Source organism: Liolophura sinensis, chromosome 8 (assembly GCF_032854445.1).
Source record: "Liolophura sinensis isolate JHLJ2023 chromosome 8, CUHK_Ljap_v2, whole genome shotgun sequence".
Taxonomy (NCBI): domain Eukaryota; kingdom Metazoa; phylum Mollusca; class Polyplacophora; order Chitonida; family Chitonidae; genus Liolophura; species Liolophura sinensis.
In genome coordinates, this window is record NC_088302.1 from 40,180,691 (window position 1) to 40,198,251 (window position 17,561).

General features: G+C 39.3%; 1 protein-coding gene across 1 annotated transcript in view; it reads left to right on the forward strand.

Annotated features, from left to right (window-relative positions):
* LOC135473515 (GRB2-associated-binding protein 1-like) overlaps positions 1-16,880 on the forward strand; it is a 37,642-nt gene extending 20,762 nt beyond the window's left edge. Inside the window, exons 4-8 of the mRNA XM_064753365.1 lie at positions 5,931-6,228; positions 7,625-8,782; positions 10,026-10,098; positions 10,562-10,724; positions 11,054-16,880. Coding sequence (XP_064609435.1) covers positions 5,931-6,228; positions 7,625-8,782; positions 10,026-10,098; positions 10,562-10,724; positions 11,054-11,299 — 1,938 coding nt within the window. The 3' untranslated portion in view covers positions 11,300-16,880. The remainder of the gene's footprint in view (positions 1-5,930; positions 6,229-7,624; positions 8,783-10,025; positions 10,099-10,561; positions 10,725-11,053) is intronic.
* The last annotated feature ends 681 nt before the right edge of the window (positions 16,881-17,561 follow it).

Here is a 17,561-nt window from a genome sequence, read left to right on the forward strand (position 1 = left end):
ACAATTTTGCGTAGCTATGTTTTTGTCATTACTCACTCTCACTCCTTAAAATTGTATTTCATTCAGTCTATAATAGGACTATAGCTGCTACTTTGAATAGGCACTTCAAGACTTGATCTGTAGATGTGCTCTCTGCTCCGCCCACTTTACTTCCGAGTAAGCACAGTGGCTGATTGATAGTTGAGGTGAGTGCTGTTGACAAACAGTTTGGAGAGCACGCGGTCACTTCAAAAAGCTGAGGTATTTGAGGCCTGTGGCTGTACGGGGCAGTACCAGTGATGTCATGTGCTGTGGGCTTTTCCTGCACTCCGCCTCAGTCATGTTCTAACTCTGACTACACACCTCACGGCAGACAGTCTCACGAGTCGCCCTGACCAGACCTATATACATGTAAGGATCAAAGCGTACTCTATTGCTGACGACAGACGATATAACCAGCAGTGGTGTACACAGTGAGAAAAACAAAACACGGTGACTTAATAGCTAGTAATGTTACACCTAAGGTGGATTGCCTGATAGCTTCTAAAAGGTGAGTGTACTGTTAGGGTAATGTAAACTGTTGTGAAGATACATGTTTTTGCATGTTAAGATCCATATTGGTATATGTATACTCTTTACATGTATATTTATATTTTAAAAAAAAAACATTTACAGTATGGTATCTAGAGTCAGTATATACAGCACATCTACAGGTATATCCATGTACAGGTAAGAAATTTGTTTCAGATAGTTTTTAAATTTGATTCATCCAGTGTAATGGTCAAGTCATGGTAAAAGAAAACTTCATGCTGTACATCTGTAGTCAGATACCAAGGTGCGTACATTGTATCTTATGTAATTTTTACCTTAATTATTTTGTACCGAATTCACATATAAATTAAGTCACACTTCCTAGACATGCTGGTTGAGTCACCTCAGGGAAATCAGGAGATAATAACTTCAGGGAGATAGCTTTCCAAAGATAAATAATATTTGTTTGTGCTTCATGAGTCAATGTCAGATTATGTCAGAATTTTAACAAGGCTTTTCAGCATCACCCATGTGTTCAGTGCAGTGTGTGTTCTGTATATATATATATATATATATATATATATATATATATATATATATATATATATATGGACATGCGCATGTAATTCTGTCATCGACATTTTAAAGGTGTTTCAATTATGGTGTTGTGAAATACGTACATCATTGTATTTTAAGGCAGTGGTAATTTCAGTATGATGGTTAACTTAAAGCACGTAATCACTGTATGCATGTATATGCTGTTTGACTACATGTAATTACTGAGTGACCCATATCTGCTGTATGAACGTGTGGCTAATAATGCTGGCTGGTAGGATTACACCAAATTCATGGTGCTAAATACAGTATTTGTTATGCTGGTTCGCCTGATGCTGACAGTTAATTTATACATGGAAATGTACTCCAGAATTGTAAACACAAACCCTTACACCACTTAATTGTCATATTGATATTTGTCCTTCGGTTTGTAGGAGGCCTGAATGACTTTAACTAGACCATAACTTTTGCGCATCCATAAATACTTTCATTTTTAATAAAAAGGAAACTCTATAAAAACATAACCTATTAACTATTATTTGTAATGTAGGTCTTAAATATTAACGCAATGCGGAAGACATGACGAGGATAATTCATAACATTTACAATTAAGGTTATATTGTTGTCAAAAACTGGTCAGAAAGTCTGTCTAATAGATACAAGGCTTGAGTTCAGTCCCAGCTAATGGATGACACAGCACATTTTGTTACCTGTTAATCTAGCCTTCAAAGCCAGGCTCTGGGCTGTACCAGTACAATCCCTTATGTAAGAAGGTCACACCTTTATTTATGGTAAAGAGACATTGCTGCTACCTGTGATGGGATATGTGCCTCCACAAGCTGCTCCCATGTTGAAAGACCATACAATGACTTAACATGTTTAAACTCTATAAGGTTTGCCTGACCAGTTGATGGAGTACATCTTAGTTGACACCATTGTAACTGCTTTGTACAACAGGATATGCAGGTAGAAAACATTTTGCAGCCTGCATCCCATGTATACTGTATACAATAGACAAGGATCAGCTGAGACATGGCCTATATATCATACAAGGTGGGGATATGGAATAATAAAGCATGTGTGCCAGTACTCTATATGTGAATGCCTGTGTCTATTACCCAAGTCTGTGGGACAATGATATCTTCCTCTTTATCATACATCAAGGTTCAGAAGATTCTCAGCCTATAACTTACATACATGTGCAGTATCTAGAACTCTACATATATCAAACAACACTCAGTTGCCCATGGAAGTAAAATGCCTATCAGTTTACCTTATAAAATATCTTTTGTCAGAGTTTTATTGGTCCGAGTAACACCTGCTCAGTCGCAAGATTGAAGTTTTCCTCTCAGATGTTTTAACAATAGTACCTGTGATGTCATGCAGTCTTTTGGATGTTTTGCGTATGTTGTAAAAAATATGCCCGGTAACCTTTTGTACAAAGTGCACCATTCTCCATTTGCACCTGTGTGTGTTTGAAGCTGTTTTAAATAATGTCATGTTTTTCTCAGACGTAGTTTATTGTTTGTGTACAGTGGAGGGAAGGCTGGCCAGTTTCAGACTGGAATTTAGGCTGTCTGTAGGAGGAAGATACCACTTGGAACGCAGACTTAGACGGATAATTTCACAGCGATATGGAATTGTTGACTGTTTACCATTCTTTCATTACACAGCTCAGCGTTCAGACATGACGTGCATTCCTCAGATTTGCCTCCTATACATAGACTGCTAAGTAGAGTTTGCCTGCCATTAGCAATCTGCAGGGGTAGCACGGGCTACTAAAATACCCGTCTTTCAGGAAAACTGGTCAGAAATAAACCTTGCTCTTGGAAGCACCCCAGGTAGACAGAGTACGTGTCAGCTACAATACATGTTTACGTCAGTTTACAACCCAAACATTCCCCCCTCCCCGAAGGCTGTTATATGGGGGTTTACAGTCACGATGGTGAAGCCCTTGCTCTCTCTAAGGGATTTTCTGTACATGCTCATTGTATCTCATTGTATTATGATACCTGTCTTCAGCTAGATCAAGTATAAACACAAACAGGAGTCTTGTATTGTAGATCATCAAGAGCTTATAAATCTTTAATAGGAAATACTAATGACAGTTTGATTGTGATACAACTCTTTTTTGACATGCAACAGGACATCTTGCATATGAATTAGTGTTGCAGTTGAATGCAAGGCCTCATTTAGTTTTTTGGTTGAGTTCAAAATATTACATACCTGTACTTGCCACTTAGTTGCATATAAACAACTAAAATTAAAATAAGATAGAAAAGTAATATTTGTGTGTAAGTAAAGAACATACATGCCCTACTGGAAGACCATTTGTAGGTACATGTATGTGTATCAGCTAACTCTCTGATGGTACATTTCTGGCTTCTTCCTCAGAGAATGTAGGTTTATTTATTTATTTATTTTTTTATTTCATTGGTGTATTACGCTGTGCTCAAGAATATTTCACTTATACGACGGTTGCCAGCATTATAGTGGGTGGATACTGGGGGAAACCCACGACCATCCGCAGGTTGCTGGCAGACCTTTCCACGTGCAGGATGTAGGTATTGAGGTGATTAAAGAAAATCTTCCAGTATTGTGTGAAGGTGCCAAATCGCAGTGCTCATTTGAGATCCCACATTTTTTTTATGTGAAATTTCGTGCTTTTTTGTTACGGCATAGTTAATTCAGTTTTGTGTTTGCATGTGTGAGAGGAGACGAAAATTGACGTAAGTCCGTTTAAGTACATGTACGTGTGACTGCTGATTCAAAATGTTGTACAAGTCCTAAAAGTGCTTAAGGGTTGTGCAAACGTCAGTATTTGGAAATTCGTCATTAACCTGAAGGGGAGGAAGCAGTGTGGTTAGGGATATTTTCTCCATAGGCCCATCTCTGGCTGCTACATTCTGTGCATGGGTGAGATGGTTTCATGGACTGGCCAGTTCAGCTCTGCTGTAGACTCAGAGAAAACCCTACAGTGATACTTCCCCGTGCCCACGGACATATACCTTTTTTTTTTCCTCGGAATTCCTTAATTGTTTTCTCTGCTAGTTCATATCCAGTGCAAACATGACACATACATGTATGCTTGGAGCAGCCGCTGTTCTAGCAGGCGTAATGCGTACTTATACCTGGACTTAGCAGGGGTGAGATTACTGGGGATAATTGCTGAAGATTTAACATCATTTTTATTCTGCGCACTTCTTGAAAGCATGTGCCTTTATGATTCTGTTATTTATTTATTTATTTTTTTTTTTTTTAAAGAAAATGACTTAGTTTCAAGGACGTTGTAAATTGGACAGTGCTTTCCAGTATTAAAGTAAGGCATTCAAACATACATTATCCAGGAAGTAGCTCTATGACATCCAGGCATATTGTCATGTAATAGGTGTTGAGCATTGGCCCGTTGCATTATGCTAATTAATGCAAAGAACGTAAATGTATGAACATGATTCATTGTCATATTTCAATATGATCACCAATAAAGGTGATATCACTCTTGTCCTGGGTGGATAAAATTGAAGAACTGCACTAGGGTGTTGCATGGAACTTTAATATTGCTGAATGGTTTCTTCTGGCAGCTGAGCGAATACGCAGTGCTTGTTTACCTGAGGTAGGAAGATTCTTGTACAGTATGTCCAATAACTGGACATATATATGATATCATTCAAATTGCTTCAGCAGCTAGTACAGTATACATGTATTATGTCATTTCTTACACTTTGATAGCAATTTGATATTATTCAAATTGCAGCAGCAGGGGCTTGGGCAATGTACATATATGTCATCTGCATGGACTTGTGGTGTTTGCGGTTTAATAGACCTGCTGATGTGGTTAATGCCACTCTGTGTAATTTACATGTATGAATAATGTGGTTTAAGTACACAAGCAACTGTGGGCCAACAGACTGGCAGTGTAGGTGGATGAGCTTTGCCCCACCCTGATCTGATAGAGGTGGGAAGGAGAGAGGGTAGACTGAGATCTGCATGTTGAATGGAATTCTCAGCCTGTCTCTCACCTGGAGTGTACTGGTGGATTACCTGTAATCTATGAAGTAGGTGGAGGTTAATCCTGTGTGGAATTTGAACAAGTACACACAGGTAGGTATAACAGGAGCCAGGTAACAGGTGGAGGAAACACTGACCCGGTATGTAGCACTTTGTGTGTATGACAGGTTGTGGCCATCTATCAGGAAATGTACTGGCCCTTATGTATATCCACTTCAATTTGTTCGCTCTCTTATCTCAGTGTTGTCTAATTAATTCACTAATTTGTTTTCACTTAAGCTCCAGTGTGTGCTAACTCATGTGGAATAATCTACCACTGACGTGTATTTTATGTGTATGCTGTTTGCCATCAGGTCTCACTTCACAGCTCACTGCCAAAACCAGCCCGCTCGGCTATTGCCTTTCTCTATTTATAACCTGTCTGTTAGGAGATTACTGTCAAAGTCTCACACTTAGGCTGTGAGAGAAACAGGAAAAAAAGAAAAAAACACCAACGAAATTCCACTTTGACAGTTGCACTTTTGCTGAAGTGTAAAACAGTGTTTAAGGAAGCCTTGAGATGAAATTCCACATCTCATGTCAGCAGATTGTTGAGTGAAGTTTCAGTAGACTTTATTATGTATGGCGATGGTTTAAAATGAAATACACAAACGGTAAGGTACAGTATATTTATGTGATTCCAGATTTCTCTTGCTGGTTCAACACAGGTGCAAAACTTAAACATTTCTACATGTACTTACCAGACCTTAGCTAGCATCCTATGTTGAATGGTCTCAGAAAAAAAAGTTTTAGTAGACATACATGTACGCATTAGTGCCTTATAAACTAAAGAATGTTATTGTCTTTATATTTTGTAGAAATGGAAGCGACGCTTTTTTGTCTTGTCCAAGCCAGCTGGTAGTTTACCTGGTCAGTACCTGCTAAGTTACTATACAGATGAGTCATGCCGGCGCCGCAAGGGCCAAATAGACCTGGAGCAGTGTGAACAGATCATAGAATCCTTGGCCTCCGAGCAGTTCAAGAACCTGCTCTCAATCAAAACTTTCCACCGTCATAAAAAGCGGACATACTTCCTGGCCACAGAGACAGAAGAAGATATGACCACGTGGGTGAGGTACCTCTGTAGTGTCTGCGGACTGAAACAAGAGGATAAGCGTAAGTAAACTCTTCCACTTTCAGCAGATGAGAGGGGAGGGATGGGGTGGTTTCTGGGCTGACCATACATATAAAGTTGGTGTCATGGGCAATCTTTCTGTAAGTGTACTTCTATACATAAACTTCACTGACACTATGTGATTTGTTAAAAAGTCTATACTGTTTATGAAATGCACTTTGGACCGCCAGGTCTCAAATACTTTGAACAGACTCTCGAATTACTTGATCTGTTGAACATAGAACAATACTCGTAGAACCAGTCAAAATACGTGACGAGTTGGCATACTTACAGTAGCTGATCAGCTGATGTGATATTTATCACAGATTACGGATAATGAATAAATCGTACAATAATGTTAACCGTATTAAGCCCCTCTTTACAATCTGAAGAGTTAACCGTGCTTTTCTCTGATTAAAATTTTTGGAAAAAAAGGGTTTTTTTTAGTTTTTTTTCTTCTTCTTTAATTGTATGGGTAGCGGTGAGGGTTGTAAGCCTCATCAGAATTCCTTTTACTACCTTGGTATGTGGGAAAGTCATCCAGCAACCTGTAGATCATCTTGGGTATCCTCAGGGCTGTGCCCGGTTTCTTCTCACCATAATGCTTGAGGTCGTTGTATAAGTGAAATATTCTTGAGTACAGTGTAAAACACCAATCAAATAAATAAACTTATTCTTCTGCTGACAAACTTCTGGCAATGTGTAATTTTTTCCTGAGTTATGTTTAGCTATTACTTTATGCAACCAAAAAAGAAAAACATCCTTAGAAGAGCAAATCCATTTGTGCGTTCTTATTGATCATCTCTTTTGAATACCTACCCGGTTTCAAACAACCTCGTTTATTCACATCTATGCTGAACCTCTTTTCCATCTAAAAATTGCTTGGTAAGTTTACTGTTAACCCAAGTGCATCAGCACTTCCCTAATTCGGTTTGAATCAAAATACTCTATCCATGAAGTGTCATGCACAGAAAAAGTGTAAAACAAAGGAAAGTAGGAAGACCAGTCGTGACTGTTGTCATAGTTGTGTTTTGGGTCTGCCGTACACTTACTGGTCAACTCTGGATAGTGAGAAGGAGCATGAGCATGTAGGGTCATTGTTGAAGGTACTTCAAGGAATTAAGGAAACTATAATATTGTTTGACCAGGAAAGAAACTGTCAGAAGCATCAATCCGGTTTGTAACCATTGACCTTTATCATGAGTTCCGTGTAGTCACATGTGGAAATGTAAGGAAGTGTTGATAATGACTCAGTGTGTCCATGTGTTTGTCTGCTGTTATGTAGATTTTGCTTAGATTACATGGTGGCCAGCGATATGTCAATGGTACATGTTTGACATAAGACATTGTCTTCTTTGCTGATGCATATAATAAGCCTGAAGTGGTTGTCTGTTTCAGCCGAGGACATCCCTCCCCCACAGCCTTCCGAGGCTAGTCGCCCTTTGCCTGTTAGGAAGCCCCCTCCAGCTAGCTATAATGCCCTGAACCATGTGACAGGTGCTGAGGCCCAGTCCTCGTACCAAGACAGCGCCCACTCCCCCCAGGGCTCTCTGCCTAGCCCCTGTGAGAACTCTCCGTATTTGCACCTAAATGAGTGTCAGACAGGGAGACCAGGCAGGCAGAACAGCTCCAGCAGTATCCCTGAGGAACCTGCCCCTCACCCCCCAAATAAAGACGGACCTCGTAACCTCTCCGTGATATCGGACGACGACCCTCATAGTAACTATGACTTCCCAAGGTCACGTGATTCAATGGACGACGGCCTGTACAAGGTGCCTCCCCCACGGCGCTCTCCAAGCCAGCTTGGACGGGAGGGGGCTAACAAATACGACACCCCACCCCACCAAAAGGGAGCGAGTCCACGGTCAAGCAGTAGTGAGAGTCAAGCTGGTGATTCAGCTTACTCTTCTGACCAAACCTACCAAAGCCCCCCACCCCCGGTGCAGTACTCACCTACACACTCCTCTGAGATCTACGACAGCCCGCCACCGCCACGCAAGATCGTCACAGGCGCTCCTGAACGACCCCCGAAACCAGGTTCTGTGAAACCCTTGGGTCAGAAGCAGATATCACTCAGCGACAAGGTCCCGTCAAATCAGTGGCGAGATTCTCGCGAAGACAACTACGACGTTCCACCTTCGAATGCTGAATGTGTCAACCCCTTGTTCATGTCCCCTCCTCCGCCCTCTTGCCCTAACACCTCTCATAAATATGTGAACTCTACACCCGCACCCAGTGTGGAACAGTCAGATGATTCGTACCTAGAGTTTTGTCCGCCGGCTTCATGTAGAGGCTCCGTGAGGGCTTCCAGTGACTCTAGTTATCTGAACATGGACTCCATTCCTGGGGCTGTCAGGAGCAGTGTGCAGAGCACTGGTTCTGGTGTGTATGCTGATATGAGAGGTTCCAGGAAGGATGCGGATGTGGCTGGGGGAAGATGTAGCAGTGTGTACCAGATGCCCCCAGCTATCCCGCGCCCTGTCAGCTTATCCAACAATGATGCCCCTGTACCGCCACCACGCCCACCAGCGACAACCAGCTACAAACAAAACACAGGTAATGTTTCTGGTAGACAGAGTTATAACCCTTTGAATGTCATTTGTTTCATACCATGAATTTAGGGCATCTATATGTGATGATTTGGTATGATATGGCATGGTAATTTCTGTCAACTTAAATGACTTACAGTATTAATAATAACTTAATATCTTAAACTTACAGTAAATGACTGTATACCTGTAAGTTACATATTTTGCCAGAGTCTGAGGTTATGTTGGTCTTAGAAGGTGTGTTTTGAGGTTTGTTTGAAAGATAGAATGATATCCCACTGGGGGAAGATTGGGTTTCAGCACCAAATTTCATTACTAAGTTACATATACTTGCCTCTACAAATGCACTTTTGGCAGCCAAATTTGAGTCATTTACAGTACATGTGTTTATGATGGCTTTATGGATTGAGTCCATGACATAGACGAGTATCTTGAAATATCTTGTGAGATCTCAAATAAGCTGAGAGAGCACCTTAAGATTGGGATGGACTTGAGTGTATGCGTACTTGTCTAATATTAATACTAATACAAATATTAAGAGTTGTTGCTTGAGGTTTACATGTGTTTTATTGATTTATCTAATTTGACACCCCTGGTTTCAGTTACTCTTCAAACTTTCCAAGCAACAAAGCACTCTTTTTTTCATTGAAATTTATGCATATAATTATAATGAAAACGATTTTAAACATGATGTGTTTGTGATACTGAAGATGCAAGCTTTGCAAAACTGCACAAATTATTTCTCTACACCCCATAGATCTCTCGGAATGTTTCAAAATTTTGATTGCAGAGGTGGTTGAAAAGATTGAAGAATTACGGTATCTTTACTTATTCATTTGGTTTTTGTTTAGTGTTGGTTTGTGTTGACACAATCTGTATTGTATGTGAATGTTAAGAAGGCAAGGAAAATGAACAACTTACCTCAGTGGAATCAATGAAATAAATCCATGTTATATATGTACAAGATTGTCTCCCTTCATAACCTTTGCCATGTTTGCAGAGGAGAGTGCAAGAAGGGCAAGATTTTGTTAAAAGTAGAAAAAAAAGTTTGCCCTTGTTCTCTGAGTTTATGTATCATTAAATTACATTGAACTTGTTTATGGGTAGAATGGTATGAAACATTTGATCATGTACATGTAGGTAGTGTTTTATGACATGCAGAATTGAATAAAAGTCAGAGTGGAAGGATCAGTTTTTATCTTCACTATAAATCTTTGTATTGTAGTGTTGTATTGTGTTTTGTATTGCAGAAGAAGACACGTACACCATCTTCAGTTCTGAAAGAACACGAAGTTTTAAAAGAAATTTGGTAAAACCGGAAGCGTAAGTAACATTGTTGTCTTATCACACCATACCTAACAACAGGTTTTAAATGCCCAAAAAAGTGATTGATGGGATGAGGTTACATGGGTAGTTAGTCTGACTAGGGTCTTCTGTGGCTCAATGGTTATTGTGCTAAAGGGTCTCAGTATTAAAGTTTTTTTGCTCAGTGTTACCTGTCTGCACTAGCAGGTTCCAAGCTGTGTAAAAACACATCATTGTCTAAACTGCAGTGCTTGTGAACGACATGTTTCATCTTCACTTTATAAATGTGATTGCAGTATACACAGGGACATACTACAGAAAGGAACAGATGACTGTAAAAGTGCTTGGGACTCTTTGTTTTAGGCGGGCAGTCTTCCACTGTTGTATCCTGTGATTTTACACGGATGTTATTCTACCTTGTATGCGCATTCACTTCATGTATGTGGTGTTATCTCATACTGTGGGTGCTCTAATGTTACAGTGACAGCTCAACATCTCGAGTGAGCCCACGACCAAATGTGGCCCTGCCTAGCCGTCGGGGCCCCGCTGACCCCACCATTCATGGGGAGAGCTCAAGTTCAGATGAGGATGATGATGAGGATGACCGTAGTATTGATAGCGCCATGACAACTAACTCTAAACATGTATGTCTCTGTCACACTTACTGTTGTCAAAACCCTTCAGTTTACTCTGTGTTTTATCATTGTATCAAAGTGATATTAAAATGGAATTAAAATGTCATTTATAAAGTGGTTTAAGCAACAATATTATGAGATTTACACTTTCTGAGTATGGCACGGTTTCTAGCTGACAATTAAGACCCCATTTGTAAATGGTTTCACTTCTTCTGTAAGTCTTAAGTCACAAGTTCAAAACCCATGAAGGTCTCACTATGATATAGCTGCAGTATTGCCAAAGTGGTTATACGCCTCATTAAATCATTCGTTCATGCTGTGTGTTTTGATTGTTTTAGAGTGGCTCGTCTGGACTGTGGAGACAACCAGCACCAGCTCCTAGAAAGGCCGAGCCCGAGTTGAAGTACCTTGATCTGGATCTGGACGATTTGGCAGAAGGAGAGTCAGTCCAGAATCCGTCTCTTTCTGGTGGCGGCACTCTGACTGAGTACAGAGAAATTGACTTTGTGAAAACTCATGCCTTAAGTAAAACAAAACGATTCGTAGATGTGCAAAGGAAGAGTAATTCTGAAAGCTTACAGTGACCAAAGAAATGCGTGTTTTTTGTGTGAAGAGGGAGATGTTTGAAATATGGAGAGGCATTCGCTGGGATCATAAGTGCACTTGATGGTTTATCGTGACACAGCAATCAAAAACGTCATTTCCCTGCCAGACATGGATGCCCCGCTGAACCACCCAGTGATGTCACATAGATATGTACATACATGCAGATGCATGGTGTATTATATGTATGTTCATGCAGAGGCTGTAGAATGTACAGGAAAATGTCTTAAGCATTACCAGTCCATGACAAATTCACAATTACTGCTGGAGTGAGAAGCAAGGACAGCTTGACTGACCTTTTGTTAGTCTCACATACAGGTGTTGAATACAATAAAAAGGCTGCCCTTGGTCACATGTGAAAGCTTGTTTATAAACACTATGCTGTTACTAGACAGATTTCACTGGTGTTCTTGTTAAAGGAATCAAGGCTGCTCTTGCTGCAGCCTTATTCTAACATCAGTAATCAGTATACAGCAGATGTGGTCAGATGGGGAGCTTGATGCTCATTGAAAACTTGTGAGTAATGTTATGAAAGTCTGTTGGCTGTAAGTAAGGAAGAGTTACTGCCCTTGTGCTATGGTGTTAGTAGTTACCTCCCTCTATAATGGTCTAGCACACTGAACTACTCCTGCTGTTAATACTAGGACTGAGAAATGATTTCTTGAATAAAATACTAAGAGCAAAATACTGATGAATGGCAGTTCATGTATAAGGTATAAAGGTGTAGCAGTTCATGTGCCTGATAGGGCAACCAAACAGGCTACAGAATTAAACACAGCGATGTCTTTTGGATTGTAGTTTAGTTTGATAGAATGATATAGTCATCTCTATTTTCTATGTGGGTTTTGCCTCTTTCTGACACTGTGATGAACATTGCCAGATGCAAGCTGCATTCAGGACTGGTTGGAAACTTTATTACAATTATCGAGTTGTTGATGATGAGAACGCATATGTTGATAGTCTTTATCTTGGAAGTCTTTTTTTTTTTTCCTGTTGATGCCAGTCAGTGTCCTGTGAGATGTTGGCTACTGTTGTTGGCTATGAAAACGAAATACCTCTTCAATGGATAAAAGCTTATCTGTATTGATCTATGTGGACCCATTCTCTGTGTAGGCCCATTCAATTTGTGGACACATTCACTGTGTGGCCCTATTTGCTGTGTGGCCCTATTTGCTATGTGGACACGTTCGCTGTGTTGACATGTTTGCTGTGTGGATCCATTCGCCGTGTGGACATGTTCATCGTGTGGACCCATTCAATGTCTGGCCTATTGACTGTGTGGACTCACTCACTGTGTGGACCCATGCGCTTTTAGAGCTGTGTGGCTACATTCACTGCATGGGTGAGCTGAATGACACCTATAACAAAGTTGGCAAAACTGGCCCAAAGTTGGTGTGAAACATTTGTGTGAAACAAACTGTTTGACATGACAATTCACCAGTTTTTCTCTGGACAGTTATTTGTGTCAGTCATAGATGTAAAGTCATAGACTCTCTTGCCTTGAACAATTGCTTTGAAGCCTGGAAAAGGAAGCGCATTTTAGAGTTTGCATAGTTGTGAAGAATTCTTGGAAAAATACTCAACATGGCTGTCAGCCTTACCCTACTCTGTACCTGCTGAATTCTGGCTGTTCTTATTCATGTGAAAATGTGACTAGAATTTGTACAAGGAATATATATTCAGAATCAAGGACATGTAGAACTTTGTACATGTGCATGTATGTAGAAATGTGGATAATCAGCTGAAAGAACAGACTCCTCTAGGATGGGAGTATTTGATATTTAGCTGGGCTAATCAGCTGTTATTTAATGACTGATGATGTGTATCATTTGACTGCAATAGAAGCACAGTGTAAACCTGTAAATTTATAGCTGGTCACCTACACCATGTGCGAGTACAGTAACGGGGATGCAGATCTGAAATGTACAATTGGACAGGGAGGTACAGTTACATGTAGCTGCAGGGTCCAGATGGGTTATCTCCCCTGTCACATCACCAGAATCATTTTCACTATACTTGGAGACTTAACAGTTGTTCAGTGGTTTACAGATAACATAGTTCCGTTAGTTTTATCTGCTTTAGTATTATCACCTAAGCCAGCTGCCCAAAAAGGAAGTTGAAAATGTTAAGCACAAGTGTTGTGTCCATGTATCTACATATTTATGTGTATCCTTAGTGCTGGTTGTTGTTTAAAAGCGAGCCGGATGGAATCTTGTGTTTTGGCCTGTTTGCTAGTGTTGTACATGTACATGCACTTGTGAGTGGACATTCACAGCACCTTAAGGGGATATGCCGCTGAAAGAAGTTCATAAATTTTGAGTTGGTTTAGTTAAATAGAAAAATGAGTTGCATGTGACTCCTAGCTAAATTTCCTGGGTCTGTATTTTCTGAAAAATGTCAAGAGAGTTACAAGGGGAAATCCGTCACTGGTCTAAACTGTCTGCCAGACGAGATAACACGCAAATGAGGCAGCGCAAAGATTCTCAAAATGCAACGTTTGCTCATGGATCGCACATGTAAACAGTAGGATACTTTAAAAGTGAATTATAAGTCAAGTAAACCAACTCCGATCTTCCCTTATGTCGATAATGTTGTAAAAGATATTCGTAATTCCCAGCAATCTGTAAGAGAGTACTGAAGTTACACGGTAGACCGACTGAATATCTCCCATCTTCTAGGCGACAAGGGGAGGTAACTGACGAAAGTCATTCACTCTAAATACAGTGACTTGAGTGAGTTGATGGTCATAGGGAAACCCCAAATAAAACTGAAAATGTGATTGTTCACTCAGTCATATACATGTCAGTAGACATCTGGAAGTCTCAACTTTATGCAGATGATGTCTGAAATAATAGCCGAAGTTTTTCAACGTTCGTGGTATGTCCCTTTACTTGTCTCGGAAAAACAAAAAGCTGATTTTACATTTTGTTACACTTACATTGACGGGCAGAAAAGGATGTTCACAAATTTGTTAAGAAATCGTCAGTGCTATAAATTACTACTTCCGTGTTTTTATGCATAATGTTTTATTTTCTTATTAAAATCTCTGCAATATATGTATGTCTGTATTTTAAAAATTTCAATTGTCACCATATGACTTGCAAATCTTCAATGAGTGTGAAAGTATTTTGCATCATACTCTCATTTCTGTGCTTGCATGTCTGAGGAATTGTGTGGTCAGTTTTTATACTGAAGTTGTTGTACAGTCAATTACATGTAAGTTGTATGTCAGCTAATATTAATTTCTGAATATGTTAAATGTGCACTCCTGACTTAAAATTCACATCTGGGCTTCAGTTGCGGTTGTCTCCTTTTATATAGGTAGCTTACACATGATGTGTGTTGTGTGAACTGGCAGATTTCTTTTTTTTTTTTTTAACACTTATAAATACCACATTGTTCAGTGAATTATATATTCGCTGTAACTGCTGAAGGTCAGACAGGAGATACAAATGTACAGTATGTGTGTATGCCATTCTGATAAACAAATGGAAGGAGGAAGTAATTTACACATTTTGATTCATCGACTTGTACATTTTCATCTGTGCTGGCATGTTTATAATAGTGAAACATTCAAACAGTTTAATTATACAGTGCTGCAGTATAATATTCGCATATATATGAAAATTTCTCGAGTACAAAGTTAAACACCAATCAGTCAGATAAATACATGTACCTATAAGTAAATTTAACTCTTTAGATGAGTACATGTGTATATGTAGATGTCTTTATATAGATGGCTGATAGTGTTACCTACTTAAAAGGTTTGTACATTTTGTGGATGATCAATAATTTACTGCTTTTTTAAGATATGTTTTTATAACAGATTATTGACAAATTCGGTAGAATGAAATTATCCTTCTGTTTATTTTAAAGCAATCAAAACTTGAACCCTAAGGTACTATTCTTGTGCATAAAAAAAACCCATGAGTATTATTGGTCATTGTTGATATACAGTATATACAGTGTACTATGTAAATTGGAGAGTGGCACATGGGTTGGAAGATCTATTCTCATCATTGTCTTCTTTGTTGTGAACTTGTGAAAATTACTTTGCCGTCTTCCAGTTTTTGCTGTTGATATGATTTTGTGTTCATTTTCGTCATTTTCACTAATTTTACGGTACGATATATACATGTAAATGTACAGTTATCTAAACATGTCATAACCATGTGTTCATTTCCCCTCGCATAGTCATGTACTTAAATCCCAAGGAGTTGCCTTAACCAACTTGCAACATGTACATGTAGTATTAAATTTCGTGGATTTAATTAAAGCATTAATGATGCCAGTATTTCCTGCCAGTGGACCTGTTACGAGTCTTTTTGAGGGTCTCCCATTCATTACAAGTCTAATTCTGCCTTGATCGTGTTGTTAGACAGAAGTCCTGGTTGATCATTTCCTTAAGATCTTCCTGACATTTAGTAGAGGATCAGCTGTTAAAACTATGGTCATCGTTGATACCACGACTCTTGAGCCCATATTCCACAAAGCCAGATTTGAGTTCAGTCAAAATTTGACATTTCATTAATATGCTTATTTTTGGAACCCATGCTCATGTAGGTGTTGAAATTGGAAACACATGAGAAAGTTTATGTTGTGACATATATGTTCCAATTTAGACACCGTGAGTTGTAAAGTATGCATCATGTGGAAACTTACCCATGTAAATGTGCGCGAAAAATTAAAGGAACCTTGGACTATACGTGCATATTTACAGCAGTTAAGCTATAGGGCATGTCTTGAGTTGCTATGGTAGTTACAATGAACTGTCATAGTTGTATGGAATTGGATTTGACTAAAAACTTCTGTCAACCTTGTATGGGACATTCGTTTACAGGTGACATATATTTTGCACCAATATTTTTTCTTTAATGATAGTCTTAAATTATGTAACCTTATATTACTGTTAATTAGTAAATCTTAACTTATTTCAGCTTGCCCCTGCTTTTTACATCAAAAGTATATACCCACTATTCCATAGACATCATACTGCCCGTGAACTGAAGTGTTTGTAACTCTACTGGTCACTATAAGTGTTAGGTTAATCCTGTGGTACTGATTGTGTACTGTTAACTGTTTGTTGTAATCAGGGCTTCTCATAACCCTATATATTGTTGGCTGTCAACTACTGTTTGGCTGTTTATTGTTTGATATTGTTAATACTTGTATACCTATAGTATGAACCCATTGTAGCTGATGGCAGCATTCCTATCTCTTTCATTTGCTATTCCTCAGCCTATAATAATTTACATGCATGTTACTTTGTTTTTTTTTTTTTTGGACGGATTTATTTTTTGTTATATAGTTTTAAGAAAAGTAGAAAGATGAAAGAAAAAACTGGAATGTTGAAAATTATGATTTTGAAAGTGGGCATCCTTTTTAAAGGAAGTATTTTTCTTATGGTAACCAAAAAACCATTACTGTTTATTGAACACTAAGACAAGGTTGTTGTTTGGTTAGTTTGTGTATTTATGACCGCTCTGTGTACACACCACAAACCAGTCGCTCTATCTAAATGTGTGTGGTAACTCTAACATTGTCTATCATGCATCTACATGTGCATCATATAATAAATTGATGCTTGACTTCAAAGTGCTCTTTTAGTTTTTATCTCCCTTTATACAGTTCTTACCTTATTCTATATACCAGCGCAGTACAGGAGACAGTCAGGAGCCTGTGCTGGCTATTAAGGAGGAACATGACAAGCGTAGTTAATGCCAAACATCTCTAAATGTCGCTAGGGTGGTCACTTTTTGGGCATATTTTATCATGGACCAGAGTGTTAATTTACCTCTATTATGGATTCATTTTAACAAGAGGCATGGTTTCACCTGTTACATACATTTGCCAGCTACACATATCACACTGTTATCTCATATACTGCAGGTGTAATCTTTGATATCCCATTTGTTAAAATGGGGACCGACCCCGACAACACAGTTGGGTCAACTGTCCTGAGTCGAGTCACACCTAAGACCTTAAAACAGGAAGTTGTAACTTCCTCGCTCGGCGTTCAGCATGAAGCGGATAGTGCAACGACTGGTTGGCCCGTATCCATGTAATGGCTCGGGTGGGGCAGCTTACTTGTCTTCGGTGAGTCGTCTCAATGAAGCAGCACTAGATAAAGGTGGGGTGGAAATCGGTCCTGCAGCAAGGAGGCACATTACATGCAATCTAACAACGCCTTCGTCATCATATGACTGCAAAAATTGTTAAGTACGACGTTCAACCGCAAGTACT